The sequence below is a fragment of the Phodopus roborovskii genome, unplaced genomic scaffold (genome assembly GCF_943737965.1).
Source record: "Phodopus roborovskii unplaced genomic scaffold, PHOROB, whole genome shotgun sequence".
Taxonomy (NCBI): domain Eukaryota; kingdom Metazoa; phylum Chordata; class Mammalia; order Rodentia; family Cricetidae; genus Phodopus; species Phodopus roborovskii.
This window is the reverse complement of record NW_026125052.1, coordinates 10774824-10796926: the sequence shown is the minus strand read 5'-3', so window position 1 is coordinate 10796926 and position 22103 is coordinate 10774824. Positions and strand designations below refer to the sequence as shown.

The 22103-nt window shown below is 52.8% G+C and overlaps 2 protein-coding genes across 4 annotated transcripts in view; both read left to right on the top strand.

The window, feature by feature from the left end:
* Window positions 1-3893, top strand: part of Itga3 (integrin subunit alpha 3) — a 30736-nt gene extending 26843 nt beyond the window's left edge. Inside the window, exons 24-26 of one of the 2 annotated variants that reach the window (XM_051204701.1) lie at window positions 1291-1416; window positions 1762-1903; window positions 2602-2749. In XM_051204701.1, coding sequence (XP_051060658.1) covers window positions 1291-1416; window positions 1762-1872 — 237 coding nt within the window. In that variant the 3' untranslated portion in view covers window positions 1873-1903; window positions 2602-2749. Of the gene's footprint in view, window positions 1-1290; window positions 1417-1761; window positions 1904-2601 lie in introns of both variants that reach the window. The other variant, XM_051204622.1, reaches the window with a different exon arrangement.
* A 3109-nt stretch (window positions 3894-7002) lies between these two features.
* Pdk2 (pyruvate dehydrogenase kinase 2) lies at window positions 7003-20789 on the top strand. Of its 2 annotated transcripts, none has more exons than XM_051204411.1 (11): window positions 7003-7272; window positions 8850-8991; window positions 15665-15736; window positions 16157-16341; window positions 16960-17049; window positions 17229-17306; window positions 18203-18279; window positions 18377-18475; window positions 18576-18683; window positions 19101-19214; window positions 19708-20789. In XM_051204411.1, exons 1-11 carry the CDS (start codon window positions 7155-7157, stop codon window positions 19846-19848), a joined length of 1224 nt encoding a protein of 407 aa, XP_051060368.1. In that variant the 5' UTR covers window positions 7003-7154; the 3' UTR covers window positions 19849-20789. The 2 variants fall into 2 exon arrangements, with proteins under 2 accessions (XP_051060368.1, XP_051060447.1); XM_051204490.1 differs by lacking the exon at window positions 7003-7272 and adding an exon at window positions 7525-7767.
* Window positions 20790-22103: the final 1314 nt, after the last annotated feature.

Sequence of the window (22103 nt, the reverse complement as noted above, 5' to 3'; positions counted from 1 at the left end):
GATCCTCTCTCAAAAAAAGAAAAGTTCCGTACAGAGATTTACTATGCATTTTTGTTATTCATTCGTTCATTCGTTTGCGTGTTCATGCATTCCTGTATGAGACAGTGTCACTCTATGTAGTTCTGGCTGTTTTGGACCTCACTGAGTAAACCAGGCCGGCTTCAAACTCTGTCTCTGAGTGCTGGGTTCAAAGGTGTGGGCCTCCATGCTTTTGTTTGTTTTTTGGAGATTAGGCCCCCTGTAGCCCAGGCTGGTCTTGATCCTCTTACCTCCTGCTGGGATCACAGCATGCACTAACCACTATTCACTATGGAAACAGTCCCTGCCCCCTCACCACCACCCCCCAGCATCAAGTTACTGGAAAACTTTAAATTTTAATTTTCTCTGTTATCTGTTTCTTTTTAATCAAAGTCAATTTTTTTTATTTTACGTATTGATCCCAGTTCCCTCTCCCTCCCTCCCTCAAAATATTTTTTAAAAGAAATGGAAATCATAGTCATCTAGAGAAGTTCTACTCCAAAAACTGGAAATGCAAACACTCCAAAATCTGAACCATGTCTGGTTGCAAGCATCTCTGGTAAGGGCTGTTTAACCCATATAGACACATGCACCCATGGACACACCCATGCCATTGTTGAGGGAAAAGTCATGCTGCTTGCTACACAGTGTTTGTACTTTGTATTTTATAAGTTTGCCATGCAACAGGTGTCGCTCTGTGCAGTCGATTCATACTAACCATGTTTAAACTTGCCCAACAGCCTATGAGGTAGGGGATTATAATTCCAGTTTACAGATGAATAACAGAGAGGTTGAGTAATTTGTTCAAGGCCATACAGTCAGTGGATAGCAAAGCTGGACTTGAGCTCAGCTAGCCTGGCTTCCGAATGCATGCTTTTGGCTATGCTACTATTGTAAAGTAGCCATTAATGATCTCTTCACCAGAGCAATTCAAAGATCAGATGAAATTACTAGTACAAGGTCACACGGTTTATCAGGATATGATATGTAAGTCCAGATGTGTGGGTAGGAATCTCAGATTCATTCTGCCTACCAGATCTGAGGCTGCCCCTCTGGCCAAACCTGTGCCTGAGAAACTGGACCTACTCTCATCAATGAGTCTTGTTTTTGTTTTTTGGTTTTTTTTTTTTTTTTTTTTTCTCTTCCTAGTCCGTGACCGCCCCCTACTGGCTATAGATCAAATAACAGGAGGTTGGGCTCCGCCGGGACAGAAAAAGGAACAAGGGTCTCAGCAGGATGGCCCGGGCTGAGTCTCATCTCTCTCCTCTGCAGTTCTCAGTGGACATCGACTCGGAGCTGGTGGAGGAGCTGCCTGCTGAGATTGAGCTGTGGTTGGTGCTTGTGGCTGTGAGTGCTGGGCTGCTGCTGTTGGGGCTCATCATCATCCTGCTGTGGAAGGTAGAGACTCCCAGTTTCCAGTCGCACTTCAGAACCCCTGCCAGCGCCAGCATGGCTCACCCACCCTCCCTCCATCCCATGGCTCTGCGTCCCATTCCTCATTTCCATCTCAGCTGCCCTTTCCCAATCCTCCCCCACACGTCCCCTCAGCTCCCGGTGCCGCCCGCCCATGTCTGGGGAACTGCAGGCCGCAAAGGGGAACACAGGAGCTCTGGGCCCCCCACGCTGGGCCCAGGACTTAGCCTTCCTGGTTCCTCAACTCTAAGCCCCGGCTCCCTGAGTGCTGATGGCCAGGTCTACCAGCACCCCTGACCCTGACTGGCCATCCCCACCTCCTCCCTCCAGTGCGGCTTCTTCAAGCGAGCCCGCACTCGTGCCCTGTATGAAGCTAAGAGGCAGAAGGCTGAGATGAAGAGCCAGCCGTCAGAGACAGAAAGGCTGACCGACGACTACTGAGGGGGGCACCCCCCTGCCCCGGCCCACCCGGGTAACATGGCCTATGGGCCTCCTCTCCACAATCCCAGCTGGCTGGGGCCTCCGATTCTGTCTGCTCTTCTTGCCTTAGGGCCTGCTTGGATCTCACTTGTCTACCGCCTCAAAGCACAGGCCACCCTGATTTCCCCCTGTACCTCGCCTCTACCTGGCTCTCAGGAGCCTAAAATCCCAAGAGCATGCCGGGAAATCTTTCCAATGAGCATGTTGCTTTCTGGGGACTGGAAAAGAGAAACAGGGCTAGGCCCGCCTCTGTCTGAGCACCAGGCATGTCCACAGTGACTCGAAGCCCTATCTCCTCCCACAAGGGAGGAGCAAACCAAGAAAGACCAACTCTTTTTGTCTCCGAGTCCTACCGTCTCCCTAGGACAACCATCTTACCAACCCCTAGCACTGGCCTTTGAGACCACCCTGTCTTCCTGGCCCACAATCTCTGCATCTGCTTGGTCTCCTCCTGCCTCTGTCCTCCTCAGTTGCCTTCCTCAGCTCCTCCTTCCTCTGGGACTGGGGTGGGGTTGTTCATTCTCATACTGAGGTTGGGATGTTTGGGTTGAGGTCCACTGTAAGGACCATAGGAGTGTGTGTGCTTGGGGGGGATGGGGGGGGCTGGTGGTGAGGGGGTGGGGACCGTGGGCATCTTCTGCCATTTGAATGCTGGATACTGATACAACTTCTCTTCTGCCTAAACTCCAGTGTGACTTCTTTAAGCCGACCCGCTACTACCGGATCATGCCCAAGTACCATGCAGTGCGTATCCCGGAGGAGGAACGCTACCCGCCTCCAGGAAGCACGCTACCCACCAAGAAGCACTGGGTAACCAGCTGGCAGATTCGGGACCGATACTACTGATGCCCTCCTGACATCCCTCTCAGTGCTCCCTTCCTTCCTATTTATCATAAATTATGACTCTGATAGTCCAGAAGGGACCACACATTTGGCTGGCACCAGCAGGCTCAGGCATATATCCCTCTTCAGTGCAGGCATGTTTTCCGGAGCCCTAGACTCTCCTTCAAGACCTTACAATGTGGAGCACAGCACAGCCCTGCACACTGGACACACACACACACACACACACACACACACACACACACACACACACAGGGCCTGTGCAGATGCCATGGAGGGTGACATGTCCAAGCCTCTATCTGTGCCAAAACCAAGCCAAAGCGCTTCTACTGGGAGCCAGGAGGAAAAGGTCCCTGATGTGGTGACATCTCTCTTCCACACTGGATCCCCCATGAGCCATTGTCCCTGGACTGACTTTATTGTCCAGAACAAAACTACTGATGACACGGAGACAATCGGGCCCAGCTGTAAGTCCTGGCTCCCACTGGAGAGTAGGGCCACACCAAAGGGGATGTTCTTGTGACCTGTATGCTCAGACCCAAGAGCAAGAACTAAAAAGCAAGTCCCCAGAATGGGCTTTATGAATGGATCTCCAAAACCTTGGCTACAGATGGAGTTGGCAAGAAACTCAACCCAAAGGAACAAAGCAAAACCATGGACAGCCTGGACAGCCTGTGCTGGGGCTGACCTGGAGCATGGTGGCATCCTTCAGAGAGCAGGGTATCAATACTGGCCCGGAAGATATTGGTAGGATGCAGAGGAGATCCTTCCGACCCGTCCTGTCCACCTCAGCCTGGGCAAGGCCTGGAGACCCCACAAGAACATGTGGGGTGTGATACTTGAATGTAGGGCAGGGGAGAGCCCAACCCCTGCCCCAGCTGGCCAGACTTAACTCTGCTCTTTGACCCCAGAGATGGTATTCTGAGCTGCCTGTGGATTTCCGAGAAACCATGACTCCCCTGCTCCCCTAGGAACTGCATCCCCATTCTAGCAGTGGAGGCTGATTCCCAGGTCCTCTCCCCGATCCCTGCCCACTGGTGGCCCCGCTCCCCAGCTCTGCCCCTTCACGGTACTATAGCAGCTTTCCTACCCTGTGCCTTCTTTGTATATGGGCTCCTCAGTAAAATAAATAAACCGTTTGTACTGCTGTGTCTGCACCCATCCCAACCCCAGTCCTGACTGAGCTCATTCAGTCTAGCGGGGTGGTGACACCCCCCCCCCCCCGCCAGCTGATCTCTTGATAATGGACTTAGCAACCTGCAACAAGCCCTGCATGGAGAAATGTGATTCAAGCAGAGTTCACTTCTTGGAAGTCCAGTTCTAGGGGTAGTGCGTGGGGGGGGGGTGCTTTCTTTATGGGCCAAGAGTTGTGGCCTGTTTGGGTTGTGTTCATGTGGACACCCATTGCTTCCATTGATTGCTAGGCTCTGGCTTGGATTTGGTCATGGGGAGGGAGAGGAGTTGAAATTGGTCCTCCTGGTCATATGTAGCCCAGGCTGATCTCAAACTATGTAGCTGAGGATGGCTTTGAACTCATCCTATCACACATGCTGGGATATCAGGTTTGTACACAAACTGGCTTTGGAGAGGAGAGAGACAGAGAGTTAGAGTCATCGCATACATTCTGCATGGCCCTCGAAAATGCACTCACCTGTGTTGCCCACCATTTCCTAATTGTTAGGCTGGTAGATGTCTAGGGATCCCAGCTCACAGCCCTGGGGCCTCTCTGCCTATCTCATGTTCCTTTTCACTCTGTCTCCTCTACTACATGCCAGGCACTGTGCCCAGTGCTGTAGATAAAGCAATGACTAGGTCAGACAACCTGTGCCCTCCCTAAGCTAAAGTCCAGTGGAAAGACCTATGAATCAGCAGTTAACCCTCAGTGTGTGAGCAGCTCTCATGTTGTCCAAGATCAGGAGTCCTAAGGAGGCATGTAGGGAGCCCAGCACTCAGCCCAGGAGCTCAGCAAAGTCTTCCTGGAGGAGGAGATGACCAAGCAGCTGAGACCTGAAGAATAGGTACAGGAAGCTAAGAAGAATGAATCAGAAACACCTACCTCCCAAAAGATATGCCTGACAATCGATTGGAGATTAGAGGCTGGGTCAAGGCAGCAGGTAGATTATGTTGGGAGTTGAGCAGGGGAATGTGGGCCAAAGCAGCCACTGGAACAACTTGGAAGGCTCCAGAAAGAAGTGGAAAGGCAGAACTGGAGAGATGGCTCAGCAGTTAGGAGTGTTTACCACTCTTGCCAAGGACCTGAGCTGAGTTCCCAGCATCCACATCAGGTGACTCATAACCACCTGTAACTCCAATTCCTGGTAGTTGGCTGGCTTCCACAGGCACCTGTATGCTCGTGATATACTCAGGCACACATGCATATAGATTATCGATTCTTTTTTAAATTTGGTTTTTCAAGACAGGGGTTCTCTGGGTAATCCTGGCTGTCCTGGAACTCTCTTTGTAGACCAGGCTGGCCTTGAACTCAGAGATCCACCTGCCTCTGCCTCCCAAGTGATGGGATAAAAGACATGTGTCACCATGACCACTGCTTTTGTTGTGTGTGAGTGTGTGTGTGTGTGTGAAAAGACTGTAAGTAGAGATTTGTAGTTGAGAATGCTTGCCAACTCTGTTTTCCTAGCTATAGAATGGGTGTAATAATAATATAATAGAGCTTTTTGAGAATAAAATCAGAAGCCAGATGGTGGTGTCGGAAGCAGGTATATCTCTGTGAGTTTGAGGCCAGTGTGGTTTACAGAGTTCCAGGATAGCTAAGGCTACACAGAGAAACTCTGTCTCAAAAAATAAAAAAATAAAAAAATAAAGGAGCTCATCCAGGCAAACAGTGCCTGGCACATAACATTACACTTTCCATAATGAAGACTTGTTTTGTCTCGGCTACAGTTATTTATATAATGCAATAGTTTACAGTGTGTATGTGTGTGTGGGGGGGGTCGGGTCAAATCAGCCTTGCACATTCTGGAAAACACTCCACCAATGAATTACAACTGCCTCAGGTCCTCTCACTTTTGAGATCTCATTAAATTATCCAGGCTGTCCTTGAACTCACTCTACCTCATGTGGGCCTTGAACTGAAATTCTCCTGCCTCAAGCCTCCAAGAGTAACACTAGGCACTACTAAAAGCCAAGCCTTGATCCTGCCTGTGTGGAACAAAGCTCATCCCTTAGCAGGGGTGTGGTAAAGGTGGGTCAATGAGCAAAAGAACCTAGAACCCTTGTAGGCCTAGAGAGTAGGAAACATACCACCGGTTACCAAAAGGGGGCGCATGGCGTTTTGCAGGGAAGCGGCCCTGGCTGCTAGGAGTATTGGGCCAAACTCCCTAGCTTCTAAGACACTTGTAATGAGGAAGACAGCGGCACAGATGGTTGCCTTCTCAGGATAGGTGCACAGAAGGTTGCCTTCTTAGATGGTTGTGCAAGACGTTCAAGGTTTTATGTTCAGTCAAACGAGCTAGGTAATAATAAAACGAAGCTTCCTAAAATTAGCACTGACAGTAGATCCTGCTTCTGGCTCTGCTAGTCCTGAGGGGTTTGGCTCAGGCTGTTTTTGTTGTTGCTTTCCAAGTGCCAGAGATCAATATAGGGCTTCATGCATGCTCAGCAAGTGCCATACTCTCTGTGAGCTACACTCCCACCCCAATTTTGGATGCTTTTCACGTGAAAAAAGGAAAAACGCCACCTTTTCCTGGGCCACTTGGATATTTATGGAAGTCAGCGGGTTTCATGCATATAGGATAGAATAGTATAGGCTTGCATCCTGGTTCCAAATTTCGCAAGTGTTCATTCTGGGTCCATCGTGGGCATGGGAAACTACCAAGAGCTCCTATTCCTATGGTAGAACAGGTGAACATCAAGATGGGTGAAACAAGTGCCTTTAGGAAAGGGGCAAGGCGGGGAAGAAAGGGTTAAAGGAGAGGGAGAGTGAAAGGAGGCTGGGGGAAGGAGTCTAGGAAAGGCAAGAAAGAGTAGGCGGCCAACCGAAGGGTTAGCGGGACTCTGGCACACAAGGGGTTAACGCAGGTCTCGCCCCTTAGAAGTCTAGGGGAGTTAGCGGCTGGAGGCGGGACTTGAGCACAGCAGCGGAAAACAACAGGCCACCTCCAGCACCTACACGGTTAAGAGGGTGGGCACCAAGAAGAGCCACGTGTCGAAGCGCAAGGCTATTGGTTCTCCCGGAGTTGTTTGTGCGCGGCCATTGGCGACGTCAGGGCGCAGGGACAAACCGATTGGCTAGGCGTTGGAGGTACAGCCAGGGCAGGGATAGGGAGGAGGTGGCCGAAGCACGTCTCCGGTCTGAGCTGGGCTAAACTGAGGGCCGGTGCCAGCACCTCCAGCCCCGGGACGGCAGTGGGAGCCGAGCCGAAGCCGCGGGCGCCGTCGCGATGCGCTGGATCCGGGCACTGCTGAAGAATGCGTCCCTAGCAGGGGCGCCCAAGTACATCGAGCACTTCAGCAAGTTCTCCCCGTCCCCGCTGTCCATGAAGCAGTTTCTAGACTTTGGTACGGAGTCAACGTAGGTGGGCACCAGGGGCGGTAGGCGCGGAGGAGGAGACCCTGGCTATGGCAGGTTAACGTTCGAGGAAGAGGTTCTGAGTGGCAGGAGGGTTGGCTTGAAAGAGTATGGACAGGAATGGGTAAACAGCGAGGCAAGCCTGGCTGCCCAGAAAGAGTTAAAGGGTGCCCCCTTCACACTTACTAAGAATGGGAGCTGGGAAAGCGTTGGGAGGGGTCTTGGAGAGTTAGAGGTAGCGATGGTATTAGGGCCCCATCCAGACATGATAAAGCTAATGGGGGATCCTGGCTACAGACAGTGGGGGACCAGGAGTAAATAGAGGACATGCTGTTTGGCGTGCCAGGGAGATCCAGTCATCTACAGGACCTGTGCTGTGCCCGAAGGGTGGGGTACTTCTGGGCTGGGTGAGAGAGAAATCCGGGGGCAGCTGGGAAGGGGGCCCTCTGAGGAGGAGGTGCTGACTGGAGGAGCTCCCCTAACTGGTAAGCCTCCACCCACTGCAGCTGCCCACTGGGCAAGGACACTTGAAGATCAAATCCATTCTGGCCCGACAGCCCAGCCGTTCCTAGCTGGGCAGAGCCCAAGTTACCATGAGGTAGTCAGGTGGCGTACACTCTCCCGTGGCTATCCCCGGTTTCTGAAGATCACCCACTACCAGTGTTCTGGGGGGGTAGAAGTGGCTTTGGGACAGGAGAAAGCTGTGCCAATTGTATCCCTGTCTACACGGCATTCCCATGTGCCAGCTGGTGATCAGGAGTGGGTCCAGGTCTTCCAAGAGTTGGCTTAGGTTACAGCTGCGTCACAGACAGGAAGACAGGGAGGTGACAGACAAGATTGGGGCACCTGTTTTCCAGGCTGTGCCTTTCGTTTCTCCTTGTTCTGTTGGAGTGTTGAGCTTTGTGTGCGTGGGAAATCCTTCAGGGCCCGTTCTAAAGCCCCAGCAAAGTGTCACAGCAGGAAGGACTTGCAGCCCACGTGTATGGGGAAAACAGCCCTCAGAAGGATGGTCACATACCCTTGGTGACAGAAGTAAGGCATAGTCTTGATCTTAGGTCTCCTGTCTTTAGATGAACACCATCATTCCTGCAGTGCCTGTTCCTCTGGACCCTGGACCAAGGTCCCCATTTGCTTCACAGATGGTCATTAAGCGTGGCCGATTCTACATTGGCCTCCATCTGTCTCATCATCCTGGCTGAGATGGGCTGCCTGGGGGTTAATGCTGAGTTCCTGTAGTCCTGGGAATCTAGGCACAGCACCCCGGGGAGGAATGCATGCCTACCTAGAGGCATGGAAAGAAAAGTGAGGTGACTTAGGCCAAAACAGTTCAGAATGAGCCCCAGGCACATCTTGTCTCCCTGGTTAAAGACAGGGTCAGTCGCAGATGATACTGCTCCTGAAGTGTCAAACTGGGTGGCAGGGGTCCTGGAGAAGGTTCAAGCACTGCAGTGTTAGGAGGATTGCCTTACTGGGTGCCATGGATAGGTCATTTGGTCATTTCAACCTACCCAGTGTGTGGCAGTTTCCATGGTTTGCAGCTGTTGATTGGCCCCTCTCTTACCCTCAGGATCCAGCAATGCCTGCGAGAAAACTTCCTTCACCTTCCTCCGGCAGGAGCTGCCCGTGCGCTTGGCCAACATCATGAAGGAGATTAATCTGCTCCCCGACAGAGTGCTGGGCACCCCCTCGGTGCAGCTGGTGCAGAGCTGGTGAGGCCCCTCACGTTCCATCACCCTGTTCCTTGCTTCTTGGGTCAGAGGCTAAGACAGGCAAGGCACAGGGGCTCCAAGAGACTGGGCAGTTGTCCAGGATCATGTGGAAATCCTCAGCTTGAGGAGGGACAAAGTTCAAGCTTAGCCTGTGTCTCACCATCCTGTTCTCTCTGGGAAACTAGGGTCCATCTAAGAAAGTGCAGCTTTCACACTCAAGAACAAAAGTCATGCTAATGTCAGCAATAACCCTTGGCCTGCTCCTGGAGCCCAAGCTCCTGTTTGCCCAGGTAGCTTGGGAAAACAGGAACCAAGATGATGATACAGCTATCCAAGTGGCAAGACAGTTATCTAACTGTCTTGAATATTGGGGAAGCACTCAAGTTAAACACGGACAATATAGTGCCTTTTCCAAAGAGTTCCAAGGGCAAGGGCCAAAAGTTTATTACAGGTAGCCATAGGTAACTGGAGGCCACTAGCCAATAACCTCACATGAAGCACAAACAAAGGCGTATCTGTCCCTGGCTGACCATCATAGACTTTTCTTGCAACTGGACAGAAGTCTAGTCTTCCGGAGTTACAACGTGGGATGACAGAGGTTTCGCTGGGGCTTGGGTGCTTGTGTCATACCTATGGACCCAACACTGTCCTGTGTCTATGCAAATGGCAGCAGCTGACTGTGTAGCTCAGTGATAAAACATGACTGCCTAGCATGCCACACTTGTTCCCTGGCAGCTGAGAAATAGTTTAGGCAGCAGTAGTGGTGCAGGGCCCATAATCCCAGCCGGGGGGCTGAAGTAGGGCAGTCATGGTTTTGAGGTCAGCCTGAGGAATTTAGTGAGAACTCATCTCAAAGTAGACAAAGGGCTGGGGCTACAGGTCAGTGGTAAACCAGTTGGCTGCTGTAGATGAGGCCCTATGTTCAGTGTCAGTGTCACACACACAAACACGAAACACAGCAGCAGTTTCCCATAAGGAGCCCACGGTGTTCCTGGGAAATGAAATCCTGCCAAGACAGGGCAAACAAAGTGCAGTGCAAACATTTGGAGTAGTCATGGGCAGGGAAGGTTAGGGCTTGTTTGTTGGTTGGTTTGTTTCTGTGATTACACTGATTATGACCTCTCCGGTTGCAGAAGTGTAACGTGTCCATTTTGACACTTGTAAAACACAAACGTGTCAATAGTACATGTCCACCATTCCCCTCTTTCCCACCAGTCCCTGCACCCTGGCACCCACAGTTCTCTGGTGCCCTTCCAGCATTGAGCCTGTGCATGGGTATGCATCTCCCTGACTTATTCTAGAGAGGCTGGCCCCAGTAACGGACAGGGTTGTTTGTACACACAAGGCCAGGTGTACAGTGCATGCTGACTGAAGTCATGGGGAAAACAGAGCAGGGTGGAGGCAGTACCTGTTTTCCTAGTGGTTGGGAGGTTGAAGATAATGAGTTCAGGAGTTCAAGACCAGCCTAGGCAACATAGTGAAACATGTTCTTAAAAACAAAGTAAATGGAAAAATTGAAATGGATACATGGAAGGACTTGGATACTCCAGAGCTAGTAAGAAAGGCGGGGCTGTGAAGGTAACTGAGAAGGTGAGTGGGTGGGTGCAGGGCAGGGTTTGATTTTTCAGGTGGCTCAACTAGGTCACCCATCTGAGCCCTGTACCAGGAGGTCCAGGACCCCTGAGCCAATCTGCATGCCTTACCACAGGGTGGCAGAGCTGTGGAGAGGAAACAAAAGGTACCATCTGTTCTCCCAGCCCTCCTCCAGCCTGTCCGGCTGACTGGCTTGGCTGACTCACCAGCTGGCCCCTGACTTCATGGCAGGCCTTCTCAGACCCTTCCCAAGACACCGTTCTGAGGCAGTCAGGGAGGGTGACATGTGGAGGGCAGGAGGAGGGTGGGGGTTGCTGGACTGCCTGTGACTCCCCTTCCTAAGAGTCTGTGAGACATTTTGGGGCTTAGCCTGACTTACTCTTCTCTCAGCGCTTGGAAGGAATGCCAGGACACAGCAGGGAGAGGCAAAGTCAGAGAAAACACTTCCCCCGTGGATGGTTCAGCATTCAGGAGCATGGCAAGGGGTGGCCAGTCATCTTGATACACCACAGAGAGATGCTGAGGGCATTTGCAGAGCCAGTGGGCCTCAGCCACAGCAAGAGGAGCTTACGTGAGAGAGTAGGAAGGATTTGTTCATGGAGCTGGGTTTTGGTTTTTTGTTTTAAAATAAAACAGTGTCATCTTCTGCCTCTAGAATAAACTTTAGGTGGCTGGTGGCGGGGTGGCTTGACTTCACAGGTAGCTGGGAAAGAGGGCCACTAGCCTGAGTCTGATGAGTATAGAGCAGAACCTCCCATGGGGACAGGAGGAAGGGGGCTGTTGGCAGCATAACTATGATACATGGTCATAGTTAATGGAGCACAGACTTGAAATGATGAATCCCCAGTTCAAAACAAACCTCGTCAACTCTTTTAGCTGCTCAGACGTGGAGTAATGAGGCCATATTTTGGTGGTTACTGGAAGGTGGGGCTACTCCCTAGGCTTGGCAACAGCATTATGACACTTGTGACTTAGAGTCTTCATAGATACATGGCAGTGTGGTCTTTCTTGGCTCAGCTTCCTGGCCTGTATAGTGGAGTCTCAGGGTCCCATATTACTGAGAATGACTTTGTTAGGATTACCACTGCTATGATGAAACACCATGACCAAAAGCAACTTGGGAAAGAAGGGGTTCATTTGGTAAACACTTCCACATCATAGTCCACCACTGAAGGAAGTCAGGGCTAGCTTGCACCTTCATGGCTTACTAAGCCTGCTTTCTTATAGAACCCAGGGCCGCCAGCCTGAGGGTGGCTCCACCCATACTGGGCATCAACCACTAATTTAAAAAAGTCCCTTCAGTCTAATGTTATGGAAGCATTTTCTCAGTTGATGCTTCCTCCCCTCCAATGACCCTAGTTTGTGTCAAGTTGACATAAAACTAGCCAGCACACACATCTAGAATTTGGATAGTACCAGCCATGGCCCCGTGATTTTGAGCAGCCACATCTGTAGGTCAAAAGTGATATAATTATGTCAGAAGTTCCAGAGGCGACGCAACAATGAGGGCAAGGGGTATGCCAAAGGAACAATGTACCTGACGGCTTTGTAGCATCAGGGGCCATTCTATATGCTGGCCCAGATGGCCTGTAATCTTCATGACTTCCCCTAGCGAGTGAGTCTCCTCACCATCTCCAGATGAGAGATGGAAGCTCAGGAAGTGGGGGGCCTTGGCTAAGGTCAGTTAGGGAGTAGTGGTGGACCTGGGATTCGAACCCAGGTCATGGGTTCTGGAGGCTGCATTTGGGAAAGACCAAGAGAAAGGCTTTGTGTGGGTTATGTCACAGATTTCCACATTCCCATGTAAGCCTGTGGGAAAGTAGAGTTCACCTAAAGGAATTATAGGTCTCCTGGTGCTACCAGGGTCCCTGAGAAAGACTGCCTGAAGAGGCTTGGATAGGTGAAGAGGTGCCTCTAGGAAACACAGCCAGTGAGTCACCCCGTCACTGAGTTTTGTGGAGTTGGAAGAAGTGTGTGGAGGGGGTGATTTGGTGGGAGGGGATGTGTGTGTGTGTGGATGGACATCACCCTCTCACCCACCTCCCTGGCTTGAACTCCCAGGCCTTGCCTACGAAGATCCCCATCCCACCCTATAGAAGCCAGCTAGCCCTTGTCCTGAGCAGAATAAGGGGCAGAAGGCCCACCAGCAGGAGCCTGTAGGAAGCCAGTCTGTCCCTCCTGGCCCATGCTTGGCAGCTGTAGTCAGTCCCACGGGGAGTGATCCCCAAAGCATTTTTTAAAAAAAAAGGCTAAGTCCTACCCCACCCGAGCCTCCTGCTGCGACCCCCATTCTGTAGTTGGGCTAGTGCATCCCAGTGGCCTTCAGGAACAGCCACTTCAAACCCCGCTGCCCATTCACAGAGCTACTCCAGGTTGAGATATGTCTACTCTCTCCCTTCATGCCAATAGCCATCCTCCTGATGTGGCCGTGGCCTGATTCACACACATCCCTATCCCCAGCAGCTATGGGTGCTGGTCCACACCCACAGATACTCACTCTTCACATTTACACACTTACTCTCTTGGCTCAGCCATCCCTCCACTCCCACACACTGCTTGCAGGTGGCTGCATGCCTTCCTCCCTCTATTGCCAGCCTCTCCCCTCAGGCCTGCATTCCACTCCCTGGGGGATATTGTCTAGGGGGTGGGGGTGTCTCTGTGTATATCTCTGTATGAGAAATACTAGATTTTACCAAGGAGGGCATGGGCCTTCTCCTCCAGACTGGGATGCACACTCTGTCTTTAGCCTGCCTCTGTCTTTCCCTGACTGGAGAGGGGCTACCCAAGGGCCAACATAACACTACCTCAGTGTCTCTCTCTGAAGGATACAGCTCTATCCCAGGTAATGTGGAAGGCTGGGCCCATGGTACCTCAGAGTTAAGCCAAGGGCCCCGAACAGGAGCCTCCTGTGCTCTCCCATGGGTCATAGGACCACACCTAGCATTATTTCCCTGTGGAAATGGCTCTTTGAGGGCAGACAGGGATGTGAGTCTCCAGGGTCCCCACAGCAACTCCAGCAGTACCACCTTTGTCAATATGCCCAGGTGCCCTTTGTCCCATGTCAATGGGCATGTAACCAGCTCTACCTCTTCCTTTGGAAGTTCACTGACGGCCCTGCCTGGGCTTGGAAAGTGGGGCCCTGCCCATTTCTACTTCGGGGAGTGCACAGAGCCTCCTGCCTCTGGCCCTTCTGTCCCCACCTTGAGTAGAGGTCACGAAGTCCCACTTTCTAACTGTTCCCTCCCCTTCCCTCTTACACACACACACACACACACACACACACACACACACACACACTTGTAGCTTCTCTCCCAAGTTCCCTCTCCCTCAAAGCGCCTTCTTCTTTTAGTGATTAGAGCATGGTCTCTGAGCCCAGGTAGGCAGCAGTGGCCAGGTCATAGCAGGACCTCAGTGAATGGCAGCTGTCATGACTCTCTAAGGAGACCAAGGTCCTCCCGATGTAGACATCTGCTGTGCGGAGGGGTGAAGGGGCAATCTGCCAGAAAGCTGGCCTCTTCATCCATCCTATTCTTACTAGTGAGCAAGAGGAATAGCTCCCACTGGCCTCATGCTAGGTTCTCGTTGGGAAGGACAGGAAGGAGCCCCAGACAGAGCCTGTCTCTGCTAGCAGTGCAGGGTAGCCTAAAGTGTGGCATGACTCATAGCCTGAGGCATAAGCAGTAGAGGAGCTGAGTGGCTGTGCTTAGCTGGTGACAGGTTTGAAGCTGCCAGCATTCAGAGTGCTCACTGTGCAGTGGGAAGTAAGAATAAGAACTTCCAAGCAGGCACACTCATGGCTCATGCCTTTGATCCCAGCACTTTGGGAGGCCGATCTCTGTGAGTTCGAGGCCAGCCTGGTCTAGAACAGGCTCCAAAGCTACATAGAGAAACCTTGTCTCGAGAAACCAAAACCAAACCAACCAAACAAGAAGAACTTCCACCTTCCTGGGCCACCCTAGAGCACAGCAGACCCAGCTCTTCTTTGACATCAGTTGTGGGAAACAGAGCAGAGGGCTTTCTCCACAGAGGAGAGAAGGAATAGAGCAACCCTGTATGTGACAGGAGTCCTGGGGACCCAGGAGGCTTTGCTGTATTCCTACCCAGCTGGGATGGTATGCCAGGACTCGTTCCTGCCTCTCTTCTTAGAGTTCTGAGTGCTTTGGAATAGGTCCCAACCTACCATCTCACCTAGAGACACTGCTGGACCTCAGGAGCTTTCCCTGATGGGACTCCCAAGCAGGCCTGCCTGTCCCCAGGCCAGAAGTGTTTTTGCCATAGTGAGCAGAGGGAGGCTGGTACTTCCACCTTTCCAGAACAGGATACAGGCTGGGCATATGCTCAGTGGGGCAAGGGGTCAGTGGTACCACATTGCCACCACCTACTGCCATGGGCAGACCCACTTTACATGTAGAAGCTCAATACACTGTGTCTGCTTCCTTTACTAACCTTCCCTAGTTGGAGAGGAGACCTGCCCCTTCGGCCAATCCTATAGGTAGAACAGACAGCAGGGCCCACCCACACCCACCCTGCTCATTGCAGGCCAGAGTGAGCCTTCCTGATCCTGCCTAAGGACAGAGCTAGCCACACCCACTGACCTTTATAAACTGGGCTTCCCTAGGCAGGTTCCAGATCACTGTGGGAGAAGCCCCGTGCCAGCTAGCCTGCTGGCTGCACTTATAGTCCACCAGATGCTTTAGCCCCCCCCCCTCCCCCATGGGAGGTGTCTGTGACCAGTGCTCAGCAAGGCAGGTAGATGTCTGAGCCCTCTGTTACTGAGGGCTTTGGTATACTTGGGCCTCAATCCCCCGTTCTATGCAGCCTGTAGGAGGGGGTGATTTCTGGTCCTTCCTAAGGTTGCTCTTATAGGATCCTAAAGCAAAGAAATGTGCTGTAAAGGAGCTAGCAGATTCGGGGTTTCCTTGTACAACTTACTAGGTTGTCAGGGAGACCTAGAGCTGGTAAAATGGGGTGTTGATTGTCAATGGGTTCAGCTCTCTGCTACTTACCATGGCGTCTGAGGGGATGGGAGGGAGCATTATGTAGTCTCAGCTGAGCTCGTGGCCCTTCTACTATCACACAGGTATGTCCAGAGTCTGCTGGACATCATGGAATTTCTGGACAAGGACCCAGAGGACCACCGGACACTAAGCCAGTGAGTGAGCGCCCTCTTCAGGGAAAAGAAGGAAGGTGCATGCAAGGACATTTCAGTCAGGGCCCAAAGGATGGAATGCCAGCTGGGTGCAGCGGAAGGCCCCTGCCTTCAGGGATAAAGGGGGAGACAGACTACTTCTGGGGAACCCTGATTGGCTGGGAGAGACACAGAGTTCAATTATCAGTATTCCAAGAGGATGTGGGGAAACCCTGCCCTCAGCAACAGACCTTCAGAGGACTGGGAGCTTTAGCTGAAGCAGGAAGATGGATGGGCAGCTGGAGAATAAAGGTAGGCTTACGGTGGGCTGAGAAGAATAGAGAAAATGAGGGCACTGAAAGGAAGTTGGGACTGAAGAGAGCCAGGGGAGGGGTAACCCCAAGTCTGAGACTGGGTAGGGGCAAATGAGTGTGTTCTCTGAAGGTTCACCGATGCCCTGGTCACCATCCGGAACCGGCACAATGACGTAGTGCCCACCATGGCACAGGGAGTGCTGGAGTACAAGGACACCTACGGCGATGACCCAGTCTCCAACCAGAACATCCAGTACTTCTTGGACCGTTTCTACCTCAGCCGTATCTCCATCCGCATGCTCATCAACCAGCACAGTGAGCTTTGGCTGCCTTGGAGACAGAGGGCAAGGAATCGTGGCAGGGCATGCCAGGAAGGGCACCGCCCCCGACAGGGAAGCCACTGTGTTCAGAGGCCTAAGTGCCATTCAGGAACTGAAGAGTTAGTTACTGGCTTAAGTCAGGTGTGAAATCACCTGGGTCGCTGAGACAGGAGGATCATATGTTTGAGGCCAAGCTTAGCTATATTAGTGAGACTTTGTCAGAAATATTTTATAATAAAATAAAAATAAACCAGATAGTGGTGGCCCATGTCTTCAATCCCCAGCACCGGGGAGGCAGAGGCAGGCAGATCTCTGAGTTTGAAGCCAGCCTGCTCTATACAGTGAGTTCCATGACAGCCAAGGCTACACAATGAAAGCCTGTCTCAAAAAAAAAAAAAAAAAAAAAAAAAAGGTGCATTTAGCAGGGTGTGATGCAGGAGATGCTATGGAGGATTGCTGTGGGGTGCAGAGGCTTGTGGAGGACTGAACTGGGGGAAGACAGGACTTGAGGGGCATGATTAGGTTTACAGATGAGGTAAAGGGCAGGACGTTTAGGAAGACAGAGGGCTAGGTCCTGTGAACTCGTCATCAGTGCCCTTCCCTCTGCCCACAGCCCTCATCTTTGATGGGAGTACCAACCCAGCTCACCCCAAACACATTGGCAGCATTGACCCTAACTGCAGCGTGTCTGATGTGGTGAAAGGTGAGGCCCATAACGGAGCTCCAGGGACCCCTTCCTCCCAGATGACCTGGCCAGAGGATGACCCATTCCCAGTGGGTGGGGTAGGGGGAATGTCCCCACGAGTTTCATGTTGGTGATGCCCAATGTCAGTACATGCTGGGTTAGCCACCCATAACCTAAGTAGTTCCCTCTCCTCTCAGATGCCTATGACATGGCCAAGCTTCTGTGTGACAAATATTACATGGCTTCACCTGACCTAGAGATCCAGGAAGTTAATGGTAAGCAGATGAGGCTGTGTTTGTGTGTGTGTGTGTGTGCGCGCGCATGCGCGCACACGCGCATGTGTGTGAGAGAGTGTGTGTGTATGGGTGTGTGTGTGTGTGTGTGCGCGCGCATGTGTGTGAGAGAGTGTGTGTGTATGGGGGTGTGTGTGTGTGCGCGCATGTGTGTGTGAGAGTGTGTATGGGTGTGTGTGTGCGTGCGCATGTGTAAGTGTGCCTCTGTGTGTGTTTCAGAGCACTGGGGACGGACCAGAGTAGGGGAGCTGGAGGACCAGGCTCCCCTCTAGGGGAGCTGTTCTGTATTAATTTGTTGAATTACTGCTTATTATTTAGCACATGTATCATGTGAAGAAGATAGGCATGCTCTTGCCCTCACAGAGCTAACGTTCTTGGTGCTGGGGAGGTTTGGGACCTGTGACAGTTAACCACTGAACATGTCATCTCAGCAAATTTCAGAGCCTTGTAGGCAACAGGCTGATGTCATTGTCCTTGTAAGCGAAGGACATGATGTGAGGTCAGAGGACAAAGGCCTGGGAGAGTGATGTGTGATGGGACACCTCCCCAGAGAGCAGTGGCTCAGTTAAGAAATGCTTCTGGGTGGCCAGCCCCAGGTGGAGTGGTCAGAACCAGTACTTGCTCCCAGGAAGCTAAGAAAAGCAGACTGAACTAGTGGTTTGCCGTTCAAGGGTTACTATGGCAGCTTGGAAGGCGCACAGCCTCATGCTGGGGGAAGAGGGAGGGGAAGGGGGAAGAGGGAGGAGGGGGAGGGGAGGGGGAAGGAAGGGAGGGAGGGAGGTCGGCCCTGAAGGAACAAGGGCTGCAGGGCCCCACTGTAGATAAGATTGTGGAAGGTTACCTTGCTGCGCTCTTGCCCTTGGTCTTCACTCCCACAGCCACCAAAGCCAACCAGCCCATTCACATGGTCTATGTCCCCTCCCACCTCTACCACATGCTCTTCGAACTCTTCAAGGTAAGAAGGCCGCCCTTGTCAGGAGGCTGGGAGGGCCAGCCCTCAGCCCTCAGCTTTAGCTGCCCTTCCCTTACTGCGTCCGTCATTCCCTCCCCAGAATGCCATGCGGGCCACTGTGGAAAGCCACGAGTCCAGCCTCACTCTCCCCCCTATCAAGATTATGGTAGCCTTGGGTGAAGAAGATCTGTCCATCAAAGTATGTGGCCCTTGACTTGACCGCGGGAGGTCACGGGGATTAGAGTGAGGAGCAAAGAATATAACCCTGGAAGGCATCTCTTATGTCCCTTGTCTCTCAGATGAGTGACCGAGGAGGGGGTGTCCCCTTGAGGAAGATTGAGAGACTCTTCAGCTACATGTACTCCACGGCCCCCACACCCCAGCCTGGCACTGGGGGTACCCCACTGGTGAGATGGCTTTTTCCAGTTCTCCCGCCCCCCACCCCCACCCTCCTGATTTCTTAGCTCCCAAGCATATGCCACCTCCCACCCCCACCCCCGTGTGGTGAAAGTCTCCTGCTCTCTCTCTCTCTTTCCTTAGTGCTCTCTCTCTCTGCTGCGTTGTTCATTTGCTAGCTAGCACCTTTGTGCCACCTCCTGCGGACTAGGCAGCCCTGTGCTCTCCTGCCCAGCTTTCCTCCCAGCTTCCTCTGCAGTCCCCTTGCCTACCACCTACTCCCATCGCTCCAGAAATGTCCCTTCCCTACCCCTGTTCCTGCACTCCTGTCTGTCCCTCGGCGGACATTCCTGGCTCACTTCATGACGTGTGTGTGTGTGTGTGTGTGTGTGTGTGTGTGTGTGTGTGTGTGTGTGGCTTATCTGCAGGCTGGCTTTGGGTATGGACTTCCCATTTCCCGTCTCTACGCCAAGTACTTCCAAGGGGACTTGCAGCTCTTCTCTATGGAGGGCTTTGGGACAGATGCTGTCATCTATCTCAAGGTGAGACCCACCGGGGGTAAGTTTGCTGCTAGCAGGCTTCTACCCATCCCTCGTCCTGGCTCCAGATTCATTGCTGAGCCTTTAACTGCTGTAACTTTAAACTTATGTGGTAGGGAACTTTGGGAGGTCTAGGGCCTGTGCATAGGGCCCCTTTTCTAAGGACTCAGATTGGAAGGAAGGGGGCCTTACAGATCTTGGCCTTCCATTGAGAGGGAATGCTTTGATTATGGATAGAGGCTACCCTGCCCAACCTCCTCCCTCTCTCCTTCTCACCTCCCTGACCTTTGAGGGAACAGCTTTCTAGAATGGACCAGAGCAAGATACAGAAGCTTCAAACCCTTTCAGGGATTTTTTTCTGGGTCTTGGGTAGCATCTCAGCTAGCGTCTGGTTATGGGGCTGACTTGGACATGGGTTGTAATGCCAGGGGTGGAGATCATCAGGGCCGGGGTGGGGGAAGGTAGTGCGCTGAGGACTGATAGCAGTGCTCCCTAGGCACTGTCCACGGACTCAGTGGAGCGCCTGCCTGTCTACAACAAGTCTGCCTGGCGCCACTACCAGACCATCCAGGAGGCCGGTGACTGGTGTGTGCCCAGCACGGAGCCCAAGAACACATCCACGTATCGGGTCAGCTAGGGGCCTTCTTTCCCTGGCACCTGGGAGGATGCTGCCACCTCTGAATCCACAGCCACCACAGGGACCTTCCCTATCCCCTGGGGTACAGAGGGTGAAGCTGGGTCTCCCTAATGGCCAGGTCCGTCTTTGTAGAAATCTCAGTGACCCATCTGTGGTGGTCCCTAAGTGCCAATCTGTCTCTATGGAGAAACCTAGGGGGTTTCCCTGGAGCCTGGTCTCCATGGTGATGCTCGAGGGTTGGGGATGGCTGTACCTGATGGGGTGCCCCAGAGACACTTCTCCATGGCAGTTCTCCCAAGAACAGAGCTGCCAGTTTTCTATCAGAGACCCTGGGTCCCCGTCACTGCCTGCATAATCCTGGCCTTCCAAGTGGCTGCCCCGCTTGCCTTATTCCCTCACCCTGTACAGGTATACCGGGCTTAAGAAGGGTGGCATGCCCTCGGGTCTGGGGAGAAGATGGAGAGAAGGGTGCACCCTTTCCTGCAGCCTCTCTCTCTGTCGATACCCTGGACATTCAGGTTGCACCTGGGAACTTGAGAGTAGGTAGTCATTCTTACCCAAGGGCCACTTCTAAAGTAGAGGCACCTGGGAAGACCCAGAGGTTACCCGCGCTACCGGGACTCCAAGACGATCGATCGATCGATCTTGGCAGTGTTTGTGCCATTTCCTAAACCCTGGCTCAGCATGTCCTCACATGCACACCTCCCCTGCCCAGTGTACGCCCACCTTATCCCGCCTGAGCTTTAGACCCTAACCCCAAGCCCCCACCCCTGTGCTCACCACCTGTGCACAGGTGGCTCATCCCTAGGACATCCTATGTACATAGCCAGTTTTGTAATCTCAATGCCTCACCCTTCCCCTCAGCACACAGGGGTTAAAGCCGTGTGCCCCTCCCAGTGGCTGGGATGGTGACAGTGACATCCACAATAAATAGATGAAATGAGACCGGTGAGTGGCTGCCTTGCTGGCGGAGGGTGAGTCCACACACGAGCACTTGTGAAGACTGGTCCTCTAGGACTAACTGTACCCAGGACCTGGCCTAGCTAGCACCCTGAGTACATCACAAGGCAGGGCCATCTACTCAGAGTGCCCGGCAGTCCATTGCCCAGTGATGTGCAAGGCATAGCGCAGTCCCTCGTCCCAGGCAGAAAGAGCATTGGTGTATGGTAAATATTTATTGAAAGAAGTTGAGAACCATCTTCCCCCTTCACATGCAGGTGGGGCACACTTGGCTCCTGACAGCTTTAGGGACAGTAGGGGCTCCACCCTCCCCACCCGGTCTAAATAGTGCCAATGCCCCTATACCTTAGTTTCCCTCTGAGGCCCCTCTCCCAGTACAGATGGCTGAGCTCAAGCACAGGGTCCTGGCCTTCAGCCACTTCCTCGGGCAGGAAAGAAGGAGTTAGCATGCAGGTCCTGTCCACCCCTCCGGGAAGCTGGGAGAGGTGGGGGTTTCTTCTTAGAAACCTCCCAGGGCCCAGTAGTCACTGACCAGCATCTGAGAAGCTGGGTCAGCATGGCATCTGGACCCTCTTATCTCTGAAAGTATCCTACAAAGGACATATGCCAGACCAACCCAGGGCTGGCCCAGTCCTCCCTGTGGCCTCGCAAACCTGAGCTTCAGGCTCACTGAGGCCTTGACACCCCCAGGGGACCTGGGGAGCTGATGGACCCTTCCGATCCAGCAGCTTCCAGGCCACCCTCAGATTGAGTCACCAGTTCAGTGCCAGGCACGGGTGAGGGGTGTCCTATGTCCCCAACAGCTCCCATTCATCCTGACCCCAAAGGCGGCTCAAGCACTCTCTGTGAAAGGGCCAGAGGCCCACCCAGTCCTGACTCTGAGGGAGAGGAGGAGCAGTGTAGTATCATCCTGCCCGCTGGGACAAGGGGAGAAAAGTCCCCTTCTCCCCCCTCTGCAATCCTTACAGAGGCCAGCTCATCCCCCACAGCTCGCTCTTCTCCTTTGAGGAGGTGTCTGGGAATCTACCCTGAGTGCTGTGACTGCAGTGCCCACCGGCCTCTCTGGGGAGAACCCGCTCTCCCACCACACAGCTCTGTCTCCTGTCGGGATGCCCAGGCCGGCTCTCTAAGCCTAGGAATCCTGGTCATGGAGGGCCTCCCTTGCTGGCTCACTTTCTCTTCAGTAACACTCTAGCCAGAGGGGAGAGGTTCAGCCTGGACCAGGCTCCTCTGGGCTCCAGATTTGCTGCATTCCTGGCCTCTGCCCTCTTCGTCTGCCACCTGCTTCCCCCTGG

Bases quoted from the DNA above. Each gene is read 5' to 3' on its own strand.
- Pdk2 (XM_051204411.1), top strand. From the start codon at position 7,155: ATGCGCTGGATCCGGGCACTGCTGAAGAATGCGTCCCTAGCAGGGGCG. The intron at 15,737-16,156 runs GTGAGTGAGCGC...TGTTCTCTGAAG, and splicing joins GACCACCGGACACTAAGCCA to GTTCACCGATGCCCTGGTCA. The intron at 18,476-18,575 runs GTATGTGGCCCT...CTTGTCTCTCAG, and splicing joins AAGAAGATCTGTCCATCAAA to ATGAGTGACCGAGGAGGGGG.